Source organism: Protopterus annectens, chromosome 9.part0, assembly GCF_019279795.1.
Source record: "Protopterus annectens isolate FY-2018-M chromosome 9.part0, PAN1.0, whole genome shotgun sequence".
Taxonomy (NCBI): Eukaryota; Metazoa; Chordata; order Ceratodontiformes; family Protopteridae; genus Protopterus; species Protopterus annectens.
In genome coordinates this window covers 591,208,636-591,227,276 of record NC_056743.1, presented here as the reverse complement: position 1 = coordinate 591,227,276, position 18,641 = coordinate 591,208,636, and the positions used below count along the sequence as shown (strand labels likewise).

Below are 18,641 nucleotides of genomic sequence, written 5' to 3'. Positions count from 1 at the left end.
AGAGCCACAGAAGTGATCCCTGGGGTGAATTTCCTATTTCCCATCTAGTTGTCAAGATTTTTCTTAGAGGGCTAATGAGGAGCTTTCCTTGACATGAATGGGTAGTCTGTTCCAGAGCATGAGAAGTCTCTGGGACAGGACTCTATCCCTCCAGCATGTTCTGTTTATTGTGGTGGCAAGGTTTAGGTCCCTGGAGCGTGTGGCTTGGAAGGATTGGGGTTTCTTTAAGTGTAGCATGTCCAACGGATCTGGGTTTGACATGGCTTTGTATGTTAGGTAGAGGTCGCCTCTGAGTAGGCGATGAGCAACGGAGTAGAGCTGGAGTTTTTTGAGACGGTCTGCTTATGGCATCTGTTTGAGGCTGGTAATCCTCTTAGTGAGGAATTTCTGTGGCCTTTCTAGTTGTTGTAGATGTCTTGCGAGGTACATGCCAAACTGGGCATTGTACTCTATAATGGGTCTGATGAGAGATGAGTAGAGAGGAACAATGACCTCTTTTTTTTCTGGAGGTGAACCCCTTTGTGATGAGGTGTGCCACATAGAAGGATTTCTTGACTACTGTGGCAATGGGATTATCAAAGGAGAGACTACTGTTCACCTGTGTGCAACATTATCATTGTTGCAGTAACCTAAGCTATAGGGTCCTATCCTGCCAAGAAAATTACCATCCCAGCCATCTTTTCAAACCTAAAGGACAGCTTTCATTTGCTGTGAGTGTTAGGAATTCAAGCAGAACTCCATATAAAAGGAGTCAGTATGGGGTCAAGAAGCTGTGGTTTCAGAAGTCTCATGGTTCTCTCCAGGACAGTCAGGATTAGTCTTCCCCCAGGGGCAGAGGGAGATATGACAGATGCCGCCCTTGTGGCATAAGAAGTCTGAAGAACTAGGGTTCTCGGGATTCTTTCTCAGACAGATCCTTCCAGCAATCCTGAGGGATTGCCCAACTGCTCGTCTCTGGAGGCAGCCAGGGGGGTCAATCGCTGCACCCAACAGCCTTGAGAGTCCATTACAAATGGTTGTTGGATGCTGCAGTTCAAATCCAGAGGTTACCGTATCTCCTTTCTTCATTCTTCATTCTTCTTTGTTCTTCCCTCGCGATCATGGTGGTCACAGACACCTCCCTGCTCGGGTGGGGGGGGGGGGCATTGAATGGGAAGGACAGTCCAAAGCATGTGGTCTACTCTGGAGACCAGTCTGCATTTCATTGACCTGGAGATGAGGGTGGTGCTTTTGGCGTTGCAAGTTCTCCATGCCTTTCTTCCTCCTGGGACTATTGCCATACAAACGGGCAATATGTCCTTAATGTGGTACATCAAGAAACAAGGGGGGACCTAATCTTATACCCTTTACCACGAGGCCATGAGATTGTGGGGAGTGGGTGATCTCCACTGGCTGTTTTTTGCTGGTAACACACATTCCGGGTAAGTCCAGCATCCTAGCAGACATGCTCAGCCAATCTATTCTGATGCCCTGCGAGTGGGCTCTGAATCTGTCAGTAGCAGACAACATCTTTTTAAAGTGGGGTCGGCCTTGCTGCAATTTCTTCATACTTCCAGTACGAAGTGCAGCGAGTATTTCACTCTGTTACCCCTTCTGGGAGAGTCACCCAGAGGCGCTGTAGCCCACGCTTGGCCCTCCTGTCTACTGTATGCACTTCCTGTAATTCCCAAGTTTATTCAGAAAACTCTTTGGCGGGGGAGCTCCGTTATCCTCATTGCCCCTTTCTAGCCTTGTCAAGTTTGGTTCCCCACTTTGTGGTCTCGTATAGTGTGTCCTCTCTGGACTTTAGATCTGGTTCCAGATCTGATTGCACACCTGTCAGGGTTTCCTTACCTGGATTTAGTCAACCTGAAGCTCACGGCTTGGCTGCTCCAAATTCCATGATAGCAAGGACTCATGGGCTTTCTTCTCCTATCAAAAAGATCCTGATTGCTGCTCACAAAACTTCTACCAGGAGGATCTACTCCAGCAAATGGAAGCTGGAAGCGTTTTTTGATCTGGGCTTCTAAGCATGACCTGGCTCCCTTTACGGTGCCAGTCTCTGCCATCTTGGAATTTTTAGCTTACATTTTTAATAATGGCACTAGCTTCTCTACTGTTAAGGTCCAGTTGACAGCGATTTCCATTTTCCATATGGGTGAAAATTCTGCCTCCTTAGCTTTGTCTAAACTCTGTAAAGCCTTTCTGAAAGGTGCTTTTCTTCTTAGGTCTCTGGTTAAGGACCCCGCACCTCCTTGTGACCTAACCTTTGTTTTGCAGGGTTTGGTTTCTACCCCATTTGAACCAGCAGCCTCGGTTGATTTGCAGTTTTTGTCATGGAAGACTGCTTTTTTTGTGGCAATTACCTCGGCCAAAAGGGTTTCTGAGCTTCAAACTTTATCTATTAAGCCCCCCCCCCCATATAGTTTTTTCATAAAGATATAGTGTCCCTGCAGACCAGTGCATCTTTCTTGCCGAAGGCTTTGGAATCAAATATTAACCAGGTCGTTAATTTGCCAGTTTTCTTCCCAAATTTCCAAAATAGAGGGTAGTACAACTTGCACTTACTAGACGTGCACAGACTATTGCGTTTCTATCACTATAGAACCAAAAGCTTGCGTAAATTGGATCAACTTTGTCTCATTTTTTAACCTCATTTGGGAAAGCCTGTTTCTAAGGTTACGATTGTTTGCTGGATTTCAGAGTGTATTTCTTTGGCCTATCGAGCTAAAGGTTTGTCTCCACCAGGACATGTATGGGCACATTCCACCAGATCTCTGTCTACTTCTGTGGCTTTTTGGTCAAGGATTCCTCTTGATATCTGTTCTGCTCCTACCTGGTCCTCGTTGCATACCTTTATTTCTCGTTATAAATTGGATCTGGTCTCCCGGAGCAGAGCATCTTTTGGCACAGCTGTGCTCTGGAATTATCCTCCCATGCGAACCTCCCAGGTTTTTTTTTTTTTTTTTTTTTAGTAGCTAGGGACTCTGTCAACAGCAACAGCTTCAGATAAATAAGTTATGTACTTACCATAATGTTCCATCTGAGTTGTTGCTTTTCATTTGTTTTCAGCTGTCCCTCCCTTCATCCCACCTGCCTTATTTGGGCTGTGTAGTGGACTGGACTGAAGAGACATATAGGCCCTTTTGTCCTGGCTGGCTCTGAGTATGTGGGCCTTTAGAGGGCATGTAGACTGTATTGGGTTGGTGCTGATCTGCAATAAACTCAATCTGAGGGGAAGGGAGGGAGTGTGGAGCATTGTGGGTAGGGGAGGGGCTTGGACGTTTGATCCGATGCTGGAGTACATGGCCGAGTCGGATCAGTGCCAGATCACAGTCCCTCAGGTTGAAGACAAATGAAAAGCAACAACTCAGATGGAAGGTTATGGTAAGGACATAACTTATTTTTTCCTCTTAGCTGTCTTAGTAAATTACTTTCTGTTATCAGATGTATGGTAAATCCTTATCACAGGTTGCAAATGCTCATATTGAAACATCTATGGTTACCTTGCAATTGTTTTTCAAGAATGTTTCAGTGGATGATACTTGGGCAGTACTGAATATGTTTGAAAGGCACTGTAAGACAAATATTGCTTCCAAGTTCAGAACAGCTGCTGCCTTTATTAGGGAAAGCCATCCAAGAGGTTTAGCTTAAGACTGTGTCCTGGTGGTGGTTGAGTTGAAACTCCCAGTGACAAATATGATAGTTACTTATTAAACCATAATGCTGTCTAACTGTCAATTTCTGCTTGTGCTTTGGGGTTCACTGGATGTTGTCTTGTTGGGAGACTATTTTGTGGTTGATCATTCTTTAGTGCTGTTAGGAGGCTATGACTTCTGGAAATTAGAGATCTGGAGAAAGAGGACCCTAGTTATTAGGAATTATGGGTAAGAGAAAGGACTTTAATAACTTGGGAGAAATTTGTGGGACAAGCTTGGTATCTGCTGGTCTTAGTCCTACAGGTGATGGATTTGATATTGCTGATGCAGATCTAGAGTTATGGTAAGTAATATATGGTTTGTGTCTTTAAGGAGTGGGCACTATAAGTAAGACTAAAACTATCGTTCCTACTTTCTCTGAATAATTATATATGTAGATAATTTATGTTTTCCAGCTACTTGTTCTTTTTTAGTAGTGTTTTCTTTTCTTGTTTATGATCATATATAAAAACAAAACATTAAGAACCACGAGGTCTTAAATATAAAAATTCACAAAGAGCCACAAGGCTCAAAATATCCTGCATTGGTCATTTACTGCAGTCAGACTGTCTTCAAGGTTAAAAGGCTCAGAGAAGAGAGAGGCACTTAACACTGTCTTCAAGTGCCTCACATATGTACTGAGGTTCTAAAGAGACAAGGGAACAGTCCAACATTTCAGTAAAGTTAGTAGGGGACTGATAAAGCTCTGACGTGTATGAAGTAAATCGGAAATACAGTTTGAATAACTGTAAAAGACAAGAAATATAATGCCTGAGAAATTCATAATTCACAGTGAAAGTAAAACAGTGAAAGTTGGAGATAAAAATATTTGTTTAATGAAACTGGATCACGAGACAAAAAAGACAGCGCAAGTACCATTTTTATTTAGAAAGTCATACATAAAAGTTTATTGGGGGGGTCAGAACAGTAAGACCTCAGTTGTTTGTCCAGTCATGATCAAGTCCACAGATAAAAAGCAGTCTAGAAATGAGATGTAGCCACTGAAATGCAGAAAGATAAAAGGAAGCAGAAAACATTGACTTGGAGTAATATCCCATCCTGTAAGGAAGTTCATTGCACTCTATAAAGTCTTAAACAGCAGTATCCACAAGTGTAGCCCTTTCCATTGGCATAGAAAGTTGAAGTCCTGACTATGATCCGGGAGGTGACCAGTTCAGTTAGCAGCTGTTGTGGCAGGTGTGGGGGAGGATAGTAATGATGAGAGTTGGTTTCCTTGCTTGTGTCTGTTCAGAGACCAAGAAGAGGTGGGAAATGCCATGGACAGGCACATGCACTTTGCAGTTGAGTCCCTAGTGAAGACTGGGGATTTAAAGAGGCAATGCTGTTTGTGGGGAACAGGGTCTGGTTGTGAAGACATGAATGTTCGTCACATAGGCCCATTGCATAGCTAACATCTCAAACACATTTGATATGTGCAGGGCTCAGTAGGGCTTATCAAAAAAAAATCGGAGTCCATAATGCAAAGATGATGGCTGCCACTTTGGTTTGCCCATTTTGTGCCTCGGATGGAATGGGTTCATTGGTGGGTATATACATATGCATAACCAATTTCCTGTGGTTTCTCCTGCTAGTCTGGCTGATATGGGCATCCTGAGACAGTGTAGCAACTGCCTCATGTACACGGACAACCCTCTACTACTCCCATGTAGGAACACAATATGTGAGAGATGCAATTACATTAAGAACCTAGGATCCTTGCTGTCTCTATTCACAAGCCAGTACATCTGGCACTGAGAAGCTTGTCTGCACAAAAACTATAAAAGACCATTCACACCTATGCAACACTCACCCACTTATGCAGAGGTTCTCAACAAAAGCATACCTAAACAAGAGAGACTTCTGAGGCAAAAACACACATGCACATCACAACGCACAGCACCAAGCACCACAGATGAAACACATGCCCATGTCTCTCAGCCTCTAAGGCCCAGCCACAAACCCAGCATGTACTAGTCATAGGTGAGACTATCAGGAGAGACACAGATGTGCCCCTCACCTGGCTAGACAAGGAGAAAGTCATGGAAAGTTGCTGGTCAGATGCTAGAATCTGCCATATCACGTAGGCATCCAAGTCTCTCAACAGGTACTGTTACAACTGTCATAGTCCATGTTGGTATGAATGCCGTGAGGTGTACCTCTCTGGATTATATGAAGAGAGACATTATTGAGCTCACTAAATGTGTCACAGGCAGGTATGTCCCTAGCTTTAAGCAGTATCCTACCATTACCCAGAATGATGCCTCAATGCAAACAGAAAATGACTGACTTTAACAGCTGTTTTAGTTTCTGGTGTCATTCCAAGGGAATCATGTACCTGACAGCCTGGGAAGATGTGATTGAGAGACCATGATGCTTTGCCAGAGATTGTCTACATCTGTCCCCGCTGGGCTTCAGTTCTTGTGGCAAAGGCTCTTGCCTCTCCCATAGTGCCTTTTTTAGGTAAAGTCATGAGGAAAGCATTACCAGCGTGAAAAATTCTTCTAAACAAAATTTAAAGGTCATGTTGCTAAACACGAAGAGTCTATACATGAAACTGCACTCATTGCAAGCATCCCTTGTGCTGGAAGATGCTGACTTTTGTGTAGTTACAGAAACTTGGTTCAGGGCTGTGGAGATCACTCCAGCTTTACCAGGTTACTCATCCTACCATTCTTTCATACCCCAAACAGAGGGCTACAAAGCCAAATGAGGTGGAGTTTCAGTATTTGTCAAAGATGTACACACCTCTAGGGTGGTTAAACAGTATAATGCACAGGAGCCACTCCAGGTGCAGTTAACTGTTGACAAAACACCTTTTCAAATTACAGCTAGCTACAAACCCCTAACCATGACTCAGGACGCCCACTCCACCTATTCACACTTACTTGAATCCATCAAGATTCGACCCTCATCCTGGACAACCTTAACTACCCAACTACAGAGTGAAAGACCTATTCTAGCCAAAACACGAACACCCAGAAATTCCTCGACTTTGTCATTGCCAATGCATTGGATCAGCTGGTCAGCACCCCCACAAGAGGTGAAAATATCCTGGACCAAGTCCTAATCAACATGAGTAGCCACTGTAGCACCCCTACAGTGTCATCCTCCTTGGTAAGATCTGACCATAAAGCAGTCACTTTCAAAGTCACCATCTCCCCTACCTTGACCCCCTCCCCCACCCCCCAGGGGCGAACAAAAAAAAAACTGTTCCAAAGCTGACTACAGCCTCCTGAGAACAGGTCATCCCTTCAATTAGAACTAGCACTAATGTCCAAGCCTACACCAGAAAAATTATATGAGCATCTACATAGTTGCCATGGACTCAGCAGTACCTGACAGGACCAAGTCATCTTCCTCAAAGAAGAGTTAAACCTGTGTGGTTGACAGCAGCAATAAACAAACTATAATGAAAGGGAAAAAAATGTTGTCCAATACCAAGAAGGAGCAGGTGCTAAGTCAGAAGCAATCTCTCCTTTGTCTGAACAAGCAAATAAGGTCACTAGTGAAATCTTCCAAGGCTAGCCTCTGGTCCAGATTGGCTACATCCACTAAGGACAATCGCAAGGCCATCTTCACATATGTCCACAGTCTCAAAGGTAGCACCCAAATCTGCTCTGAACTGATGGTCAAGAATATCACATACACAAATGCCATATATATAGCCAACTTGCTAGCAAACAGGTTCACTGAAAACTTCATCCCCTTGTCCACAACATCAGTGAACCAAGACATCCCCAGCACCTGCCCCTTTCCCTCATCACCAGGGAGCAGGTCTTTAATGCCTTCTCAAATGCAAAAAATACAGCCTCCATGGGACTCAACAACATCCTTGGCTGCATCCTACATGAATTCAGACATGAGCTCTCAGCACCATTAGGTACCCTGTTCAACCAAAGCCTGAGCACCGGCTTCTTCCCAGCCGAATGGAGGACAGCAGCCACTGTTATCCCTCTACACAAAGGTGGCGCATCCACCGACCCAGGAAAGTATAGGCCCATCAGCCTAACTAGCCTGATCTGCAAGACTATGGAATGCATTATCATGGACCTTATAAACAAGGACATTGGCAACCTCCAAATGCTGGACCCCACACAATTTGGTTTTGTCAAAGGGAGATCATGCCTGTTAAACTTGGTCGATTTCTTCTAAACAGTCACCAAAGCCATCAACGAGGGAAAGACTGTGCACACTTCCTACCTTGACCTATCCAAAGCCTTCGACACTATTCCCCACTCGGGCATAATAGATAAAACTCTCCCAGCTAGGCATCAACTTGTGTTACCAGATGGGTAGCTAACTGGCTCACTGATAGAACCCACTCAGTCAAAACAGGGGAAGCCACCTCTTGTAGACCCGTAACGAGCAGCATACCCAAGGATCGGTCTTGGGACCTCTACTATTTGGGATATACTTTTATGAGGTACAAGCCAAAACCAGTGGTCTGTGGCTGACCAAGTTTGCAGAGGACTGCAAGCTGGGTGCTGTCTTAAATTCCCCTAGTGATGTTAACATCCTCCAAGAGGGCCTTACACAAACTAATGACTGATGCCAGAAGCATGGCCTCAAACTGAATGCCAAAAAATGCATCATTATCCCCTTTGGGGAAAATGCCGCCTCCATTAATTATGTCATTAATAACGTGCTGAGCATGCAGTCAGTGATGAGGGACTTGGGCACCCAGGTTGATAGCGAACTAACTTTTGACTACCACTTTGCCTCTGTTGTAAAGGTATTTCATCCAGGGACAAGGACTTAACATCCCTGTACTCCTCCCTTATCAGACCTATTATTGACTGCAGTTCCCCCTTTGGCATGTACCTTGCCAAGCACATGCAGCAGCTGGAGAGACCACAGAGGTTCCTGACCAGCAAAATCCAGGGTCTCAAGAAACTGTCCTATACAGATAGGCTAAAAGCCCTGTCCCTGTACTCAATCTCGTACAAACTGCTCAGGGGTGACCTGTGTCTGGCATGCAAGGCTGTCTCAGACCCAGCCTTGATGGAGCTGCTGCATATCCATAAGTCAAACTCCATTCGCACAACCCACACGCAAGGCCTCAAACTGGTCTGTGACATTAATAGAACTTGCTGGCAGGATAGATTTGTCTCCCAAAGACTCCCCATCTGTGGAATAGACTCCCTGTCCGTGTCAAGCAGAGTACCCAGAGTACCTCACTAGCTGCCTTTAAAATGAACCTGAATGACTGGATGGGAAACAAAAAATACACCCCTGGGATCCCACCTGTGTCCCTGCTGGACAGGGAAACAGGTGCTGACAATGTGGGAACATGGGCAAAATTCTTGTCTAGGCTTATAAGGGCCTCCGGGCTAGTAGCCTAGTATCGTCCTATGAACCTATAACCTCTGCAGACATTATGATGGAACAGCAGTTATGCGACCTATGTCCAGGCATCACAGTTGGTTCTAATAAAATTATAGGTCCCTGTATAAATAAATATATTGTAGTTGCTAACTGCTTCTCCATCAGGTGATTCAGTTCGGGTCAAGACTGCACAGTAATGGGAGGGTGTTCCATGTCTTCAGAATCATAATCAGAGGATAGTTAACATGACACCTTGAAGACATAGTAACATCCAAAGAAGAATCACTTGCTTGCAAAGTATCCAAGTTAATCACAGTAGAATAGGCAGGAATCGATGTACACCATTGCAATAGATCAGACATCCAGTTCACAAAGCTGCCAAAGCTCAGGAGCAGAACAGATGGAGGCACATAGTTCCACAGTGTTCACTACAGATGTCAGTACTGAGCCATTAAGTCGATAAATTGAGACATAAACCTCTAGTTCTTCAGAACAAGTTAGTTTAAGGAGCAGCAATGACGTTAATAGCAAAATAGATTAAATGTTTTATGAGTTGACAGGGATATTTGGGTAGTAAATCAACCACTGCCATCTTTTCCATATAACTTCCCAAGGGATGACGACAAGAAGTAGAGGATATACCCTAAATGTTATGATTTACTGTTACCATAACAGTATATCTTCACAGAGTGATCTTTGTACGTGTACTTAATGCTAGTACCACAGTGGCCAGTACTGGTTCCAGTCTTTATCTTAATATGTTGTAAGCAGCAGCAAATTCTAGAAGGCAGATTGATGTCATTTTCAGTTGACAGTTGACTTGCAACAGATTTGTTATGCAAGAAAACAAAATGAAAGGGAGTTTTCAAAGCTGGAATAGTGTCCAAAACTATGGCAGCTTAAATTTAGTGCATAGGGCTGCATCTGTGAAACAGAAGCCTAGGAAAGTACTACACATTTGTAAGGGCAATAACTGCAACAGCAAAAATGAAAAGGATGCTGAGATAGTAATAGCTGTTATCCTAAAGAAAAACTTACAGCTTGAGAAAACGAAGTACGACTATGATGCATGTGAAGAATGTAAAGAGATGTCGCTGTTAAGATAAATAAAAATCTAATACAGTAAACTCGCAATTAACTGGAACTCAAGCAACTGGAAAAAATATCGGAAGAAATACAGTACAATTTTCATGTGTTGCACTTTGTCCCCCCCCCCCCCAAAGAAATATACCTTACGTTTTTAGAGTTTGAGTTTTAAAAAGGAAGATGGGAAAAATTCCGTCTTTCCACAGCCTGAGGACAAGTCAAACCAAACAAATAGTATAGGGTACAGTATTAGGCCTATTTTTAGTAACAACTGTCATGCAACCAGAAACTAGTTATCCAGCGTACCAATCCCCATGGGTGACCATTAACTGAGAGTTTACTGTATTGAGAATCTTCCATGATAAGTTATTGTTTGTATTCCTCCCTTTGACCAGTTACAGTTCACAAAACGTTTAGGAAGCTCACATGCCCTTTTGGCAGTATGCTGTAGTGTCACCCACATGATCTGGAAGTGTACTCTGTTTTTTACACACACACACACACACACACACACACACACACACACACACACACACACACACACACACACACACACACTTGATTGCTGCTTTTCTCCCCTACTCTTACAGTTTGAATCTTGATCCTGCCTTCATCAGTTGTTCTGCGTTTCATGTCCTACAGACCTACGTTTGGCTGTTGAGTTACCATCCAAGACCTGCAGTGATATTGTCTTTGGAAGGAACATGATGTAAAAATTGAAGTGTCAGCAGGCACACCCTGTCACTTGTTACAGAGTTGGAAAACTCCTCTCCTTCCTCTTGCCATTGCAGATGGCTTGACCTTTTGAAGGCTCTGGCATAAGCTGCATCACCACAGAGAGAGAGAGAGAGAGGGAAAGCGAGCTTTGGTTAGTTAATCACTGCATACCTTTCCTTGTAGGTAGGACCAGTGCTAACCTTTCCAGTCCCTGTAGAGGTGCTGAGCCCATACCTTTCAACCTCTTAGAACAAGAAATCTGGACGAAGGCCCAAAAATAGGGACAATTTTTAAGTATTGCTCGTATAAACTTAGAAATTGCTAGAATAAAAGGTTTAGTGCATTTTCTGAATTATATGAAATATGAAACTTAAATTGCTGTCCTTATTTAGAGAATTCAGTACTCATTGATTTGTCAGAAGACCACAAGTTGTATGAAGAACAGACCAAAAATATGAGTATAAAATCTGGACAGTTGAGAGGTATGGCTGTGCCCATTTTTGGGTAAGAAACAAGCCATTGCCCAACTTTCTCTTTGATGGAAGGTAATTGGACCTTAAGAGGCACAGTCCTTAGCTGTCCCTTTTTGAGGATTTAAATCTGCAGCATCAACACTGACCTTACCTGATCACAGAGTGGCCTGTCTAATCATCCAGCCATAACTCAGAAGAGTTTGGAGTCCCGGGATTCCTGTCCCAGGACTACATACCAGGGTTAGCCAAGCCAGCTGGTCCTGTATTACTTGGGTCTTCATTTCTGATGACTACAGCGTGGGGCCGAGAACCCAAACCAGTGTTTTTTTTTGGGGGGGGGGGGGTTGGGTGTGTGAGGGTTAGAGTAGAGGGTATGAGAACAGATCTGGATGGCAATATGGTCTGAAGCCAGTACCAGGCTCGGTGCAGGCCTGTCTCCCCCTTGTGCCATTTTCATTTTGTGCACATTTAGTCATGGTTGTCCAGTCACCCACCATATACAGCACATATCACTTACATGCTCATCTTTTTGCGAGGTTGTTGGCAAGCTTGTACTTGCTGATAATGAAATAGAGGGCATTGGCCTACCTCCCACTCAGGCTGCTATGATGAGATTTACAATGCCATTGTCTCTGAGATGGATAGAGCGAGTATACTGTCAGCTGCTGTCTACTCACATGATAGCTTTTGTAGGTGTAGAGCTGGAATATACTGTCTAGTGTCTGCTATTCTCATCCATTTAGAAAGTTCAAGTAGGTTGTTGTATTGGCCATCTGGGTGAAGATGTAACTTGAGTTCCCGTTCAGATTGTGCTTCATCTTGTGCTCCTTATGACTGTTGTGGTCTTCATGATGCCTGTGGTATACTTGAGGCTGTGAATGTTGCACTGAGTTGTGATTTGTCAGTGGCTGTAGAGCCACCACATGCTGACAGATATTTATTTTGTCAGAATTCTGTCACTGGGGTATGCTTTGGCCATACAGCCAGTCCATTATATGGTAACTTAGTAAGCAAGGAGGCACAAAGAGCACAACCAGCATGTGCAGTAAGTGATGCTAGTCTGGCAGTAATTTGCAAGCAGAGTGGTATCTCCATATCATCAGTTAACATTCCCAGGGAAATTAATGAGCTGATTGAGTCTGTTAGCTATTATTTCAGTCTGTTTCAGGAGCTGCAGATTCACAGACAACAGAAGGGCTGAGTCTTCAGACAGTGAGGCACTCCAGAAGTGCAGCACTGCATAGTTGGGAGGTAGCTGTGGATGTATTATTCCAGAAGCAAGGAGGATTCCTTCATGGCTTCCTGTTGATCCGGTATCTCATTGCAAAGTTTAGAGATGAAAGACTAAAACTCACCCCCCCCCCCCCCCGGTTGCTAAGAAGGGGGTGGTTTTAGGAATCCTTATCCTGCCAGTTCAGGAAATTCACCCAGTCCTAGCAAAAGATATATCCTCCATGACTGGGCAACAGCCAATTTCCTTCCTGGAAGTTCTCTTGTACCTTTGGATTTGCTGTGTGGGGCCTAAAAACTTGATGATAGCATGACGTCCGCCATTCTTTTGGCCTTTGCCTCCAAGTATAAATGGTTCTCCATTTGGACAGAATCATATCCAGTGCCACCCTGTCTGGCTAATTTACAGATGATGTTGGCTTGTGGTCAGGCATGTGAATAATTTCGGCCTCAGTTACTGCAAGACCAAGGTGTGAGTGTCCTTTTTTAAATTCTGTGCATCATAACCTCGTAGAAGGCAAGATTGTGGGCCTTCATTTTCTGGTAATGCAGTCCTTTAAAAGGATGTTGCATCTCATTCCTCACTTAGAGCCGCCCCCCCCCCCCCCCCCATAAGGACTTTAACTTCATTATTGATGGGCTTGCCTGTCCAGTATTTCTGCCTAATAGCTTTACATTGTTGAAGGTAGTTTCTTAAAAGACAGTCTTCCAGGTGGCATTTCTTTTTTTTAGGATCTTGGACCTTCAGATCCTGATGTGAATAGGGAACCCTGTCTGACTTTATAAAATCAGGTGCCGCGCAGAACTAATCATATTTCCTTCTGAAGGAGGATTCCGATTTGCTCCTAAACCACCTGATCACTTCCTGGTTTTCTTTGCAGTGGTGAAAACAAGTTGTGAAAGAGACCCCAAGTCTGCCAGCAAATGTGTTACATGAAGCAGGTGCATGGCATTGATTGACCCATTTGCTTCAAGGATAGAAAGGTCTGTAGTCATAAATCAGAGAGCATCCAAGTAAAATGCCAACTGAATTTTATCTCATCAGGTTGCTAACTTTCTGTGATCAGTGCCCACTCATCTGTGTGACTGATTTTCTGCCGTGCTTGTTTAAAAATGTTACAAATGCTTTGGCCACTTGCTCTTTTGTGTTCATTGTTTTAGCTGAGATTATGACTAAGGGCGTCTTCACAAGTCCATACTGCAAGACTTGGCTTTGAGTAATGTCTCATGATTTTTTTAGCTCCTTTCACCCTTGTGGTTGTATTGTTTCAGATTCATTCCAACCAAAGACCAATCAGGCAGAGTGGTTAATGTTCATTATACAGTGGTCTTTGAAGAGAATCCTCCATGATAGGCTAGGTTATACCTTCCCCTTCCCTTTGCATATGAGCATCTCCTCCAGTGAGCTTCATCTTTTGGAATGGCTGCCCGTAATTTAGCCAAATGTACACCTGCATATTTGTTGACAATATGGGTGGATATTGTCACTGTTTCCTGATTTGCAGGAAGGCATAACTAATTGTTGGTGAACTGGTAGGCAGTTGGGATGGCAACTTTTATGTATCTTGCACATGAATCTATTGCATGCATGCATCAGATTTAGATATATGTTTGCCCTGAGGTGCAGGAACTAGCTGAAATTTTGACAAACTGTAATTCATAAAAAGATGATGTAAGAGCATGCTTATTGTTTATTAATACTCTGTGAACATTGAAATTTCTTCTATAATACTCATCATAGTTATGATGATCATTCATGATGTAGGGTCCACACCAGAGATCGTACAGAGATGTAAAGAGAAACTTAGAATGTGTCATCTTGTTGAATACTACGCTTGCATTTCCTTGTGTCATCATCTTTGAAACCATCCAAAGTGCTCATTTTAGGCAGTCTTTTTTCATTGTGTATTAATCTGGTTTTGATGAGCAACTTCTATGCTATAAGTTGTGGATCTTTTTAGTGAACTGTATTTTTAGTAAATTGCTCTCTTTGGTAAAATTTGCTTTGATGAGCATGCCATGTTTATCTTTGCTGAATACAGGAGTCATTATAAACTGTTTTTTGGTTCAGAGTTTGTGTGGAGCAGTGCCCAAACGTGTCATACACTGTTGCCCAGAAGTAGTTCTTCATAATACTTATAATGCTTTTCTGGCATCCGCAAGCTCATTTTAGATGTATGCCATTTTTTTGGTATTGTCTGCTGCTATTGTAGTGCATGCTTTTCTTTCTTGTTTTTTACATACTTATTGTGTTTGGTAATTCTTTGTTTTATTGCAGTCTGGCAGTGCATAGGTTTAAGGACATGAACTGTTAATGAGCGGGCATTTGTGTGCAGTTTGATTTCCTTAACGTCCAATTACTTACTGTGTGACTTTGAGCAAGTCACTTGGCCAGACAGGGCACTGGGTATACCTCAAACTGCAGTTATTCAAAATAGGAACAAAGGCCCATGAAAACTAGAAACATCCATCTAAAACTACGGACATCTAATTAGCGTAACATTTGAATAGCACAGCACATAACTCTCTCCAATTCTAGTAGGAATGTGGGATACTTCTCAAAAATATTAAAAACAGAGCGACAAAAATGATAGAACAATATAAGCAGATTATCAGAAAGTGTAAAATACAGACTTTATTGAACTGCTTTGTAAAATACATAGACTTCATTGAACTAAATTGCAAAATTCTACCATACAAGGTCATTTATTTTTTTCGTTAAGAAAAACTGAAAGGTAAAATATGTCCACTTTAAATTATTGTTACCCCTAATTTGTTGGTCATGTAGTGTAGTTTTCTTTTCACTAGACAGCTTCAAAAATCACATCTGATGAGGGGTTCAGAAAATTGTGTGTGTGGGATGGGGTGAGGGTAAATCAAGCGTGCAAATGTGGACATTACTCCAAAAGTAGGGATACTCCATATAGGGGGTAAATCAGGCCTAAATATAGGACCAGAACAGGGACGGTTGAGAGGTCTGGATTTGGGGCAGTTGGGAAATTAGGTTTGACTCCTCAAGAGTCTCCCAGAACTGTATGCCCAGTAACTCCCGTTGAACTTAATCACCTTGTGCTACAGGGGAGGAGGAAGAGGAATTTTATGTACCTCTGATAGCTTTTAGAAAGGACTTTCTGAAGCTTGCCCCCCCCCCCCCAGCTGTCTTTCTTTTAATATACCCCATGGCTATTAGAACAGAACTGTAAACTGTATTTTCCTTTTGATAAGAAAATTTTCACTTGAGTCTGTATTGAAGAACTTGTAACTCTGAATCGTGTACTAAACAAGAAAATCAGAAATCTTGTAAAGTCTTCTAATGCAAATTACAAAAGTAAAATTACATCTCTAGCCAAGGATAATCATAAGGCATTCCTTAACTGTGTCTGAAGTCTAAAAGGAAATGCCCAGCTATGTGGCGAACTGGTTGTAGATGTGATCACTCATACTGCACCGGAAGATATCGCCAACCTGCTAGCTGACAGATTCTGCACAACCCCCCCCCCCCCCTCTCCCCACCTACCATATCTCAAAGCATACTTGACACCAGCTTTCTTCCTAGTATCTCTAGAGAACAGGTAATCTCTGCACTCACCAAGGCCCCAAAACATGGCGTCAGTGAGACCAGATAATATCCCAGGTTGTTTACTAAACAATCTAAAACAAGATCTAGCAGACCCACTTGGCGTTCTCTTGGATCATAGCTTGAGGAACTGGCTGTGTTCCTGCGGAATGGAGAACAGCAACAGTAATCCCCCTGCACAAAGGGGGGCCATCAGCTGACCCTGAGAAGTACAGACCCATATGTCTAACCAGCCTCATCTGCAAGGCAGTGGAAAGAATTGTCATGGATGTTATCATCAAGGACATAGGTGACTTCCTAATGCTGGACCCAACCCAGTTTGACTTTGAGTAGATCATGCCAATTAAACCTGATGGACTTTTTTGAGAATGTCACCAAAGCCATGGATGAAGGTAAGACAATGCACACTGCCCATCTCAACCCTGCCAAGGCTTTCGACACAGTTCCCCATTCTGTCATCATTCTGGTACTCCCCAAGATAGGGATTAACCCTTACATTACTAGATGGGTAGCCAGTTGGCTCACCGGCAGAACATACTCTGTCAAAATTGGTCACTCCACCTCCACCAGTAGACCAGTCACCAGTGGAGCACCACAGAGGTCTGTGCTTGGGCCCCTTACTGTTTGGCATCTACTCAGAAGTCCAGGCCAAAGTAGATGACCTTGGATTCAGCAAGTTTGTGGATGATTACAAACTGGGAGCAGTCACTGAGTCCCCCAACAGTGTCAACATATTACAAGAAGGGCTGACACAAACAAATGATTGGTGCCAAAGCCTTTGTCTAAAAGTAAATACAAAAAAATGCATTATTATTCCCTTTGGCAAAAACAGAATTTCCTACAAATTACAGTGTTAAGAGCACTCCCCTGAGTTCCAACCCAGTGGTGAGACTTGGGAACACAGGTTGAAAGCAGTCTGAACTTTACCCACCAAGTTTCCACAGTGGAAAGGAAAACCTTGTACTTTACGCACCGTGTAAGCAAGGGCATACCATCCAGATCCACAGCTGTTATAACTCTACTGTACTCGACTCTCATCAGACCACTAATAGAGTATAATGCACCCTTTTGCATGTACCTCACCAGATACCTGGAGCATCTGGAGAGACCACAGAGGTTTGTCACTAAGAAAATACAGGGACTCCAAATCATGACCTACATGGACAGGCTGAAAGCCCTGTCACTTTACTATCTTACAGGCTGCTGACAGGTGACTTTTGTTTCCAACCCTGCCCTAATGGAAATGCTGCACATCCACAAGTCAAATGGCATAAGAGTCACTCACTCTATGGATCTCATTGTAAATTGTGAAATTAATAGAACATGCTGGAGAGACAGATATGTCTGCCAGAGATTCCCAGTCCTCTTGAATAGACTTCCTAGTCACATAAAACAGAGTCCTCACTGACCCTTTCAAAAGCAACCTAGATAATTGGATGGGAGACCGCAAATCCCCCCCCCCCCCCCCCCCGAGTGGCACCCTTGCCGCTTATGGACAAGGGTAGCCAATGTTGATCACGGACCTGCTCTGTTCATAAATTCATTCTGAGAACTACCCCCCCCCCCAAAAAAAATATATGAATACTTGGGATTAACATCGCTAGGCATGTAAAGGCTCTAGGGCTGCTAGTCTAGTAACCTGCTATGAACCTATGTACCTTTCTTGGAGGTGCAGATGAATATCTCGTTAATTTTCTGACCTGGAATCCAAATTTCTTGCTTGAGATGATTAGCTGTTGGTTGGAAATACTTGATTTGAATACTGTTCTGTGAATATTTTGTCCTCTTGATACTTAAATTGCATAATTGTAAAACACTTTCTTCTGTTTGATTCTGAGGAGGTTTTTGTTTTACTGATTTAGTATTTGAAGAGCCAGAAGATCCGAGTAATAGATCGTTCTTCTCTGAAATTATCTCCTCCATATCAGATGTCAAATTTAGCCATAGCGGCCGTTATATGATGACCAGAGATTACCTTTCAGTAAAAATCTGGGACTTGAGTATGGAGAACAGGCCTGTGGAAACATACCAGGTATCATGGGTTACAAAATTTAGCTTTGCAGAATGCATAATATGATTTTGTGACAATTTTTCCTCCCTTATTTGATTTCTGTCTTCATATTCTTAAATGTTCAGTTGTAATGTTTTTGTGTAGTACATTTTTCATTTTTGATCCCTTTATGTAGCTCTTCCTAATGATTAGGGTGAAGTATGGTATTCATTTTTGTTTTTAATTTTTAGCTGACACCAGCTGATTTGTACAGTTATCAAAGTGATGGCAGGCTTCATGCTTATTTTTGCACTGTACCTCATATTATCAGAACATGAGACTGAAAAAAGTTTTTTTTTTTTTTTTTTAATTAAAAGGATAAAGCAGGACAATGTTTTAACTGTTTAAATGACTGCCTTAAGTGTTTCTCAAATTAGAAGAAAGTTCTATGAAATTGAAAAGGCAAATTGCCATATTAAAGATCCTTAGAATATTTAAGCTACAAGGGTGAATGTGAGAGAATATTTTGTGAAATCCAAGGCTACAGTTCATCTGAGCATTCCACT

General features: G+C 42.8%; 1 protein-coding gene across 4 annotated transcripts in view; it reads left to right on the top strand.

Moving 5' to 3' along the window:
• The window catches only part of PPP2R2A (protein phosphatase 2 regulatory subunit Balpha), a 1,574,838-nt gene that overhangs the window by 1,410,561 nt on the left and 145,636 nt on the right, over nucleotides 1-18,641 (top strand). For all 4 annotated transcript variants that reach the window (XM_044083139.1, XM_044083140.1, XM_044083138.1 and 1 more), the window contains exon 8: nucleotides 17,948-18,117. In XM_044083139.1, coding sequence (XP_043939074.1) covers nucleotides 17,948-18,117 — 170 coding nt within the window. The remainder of the gene's footprint in view (nucleotides 1-17,947; nucleotides 18,118-18,641) is intronic.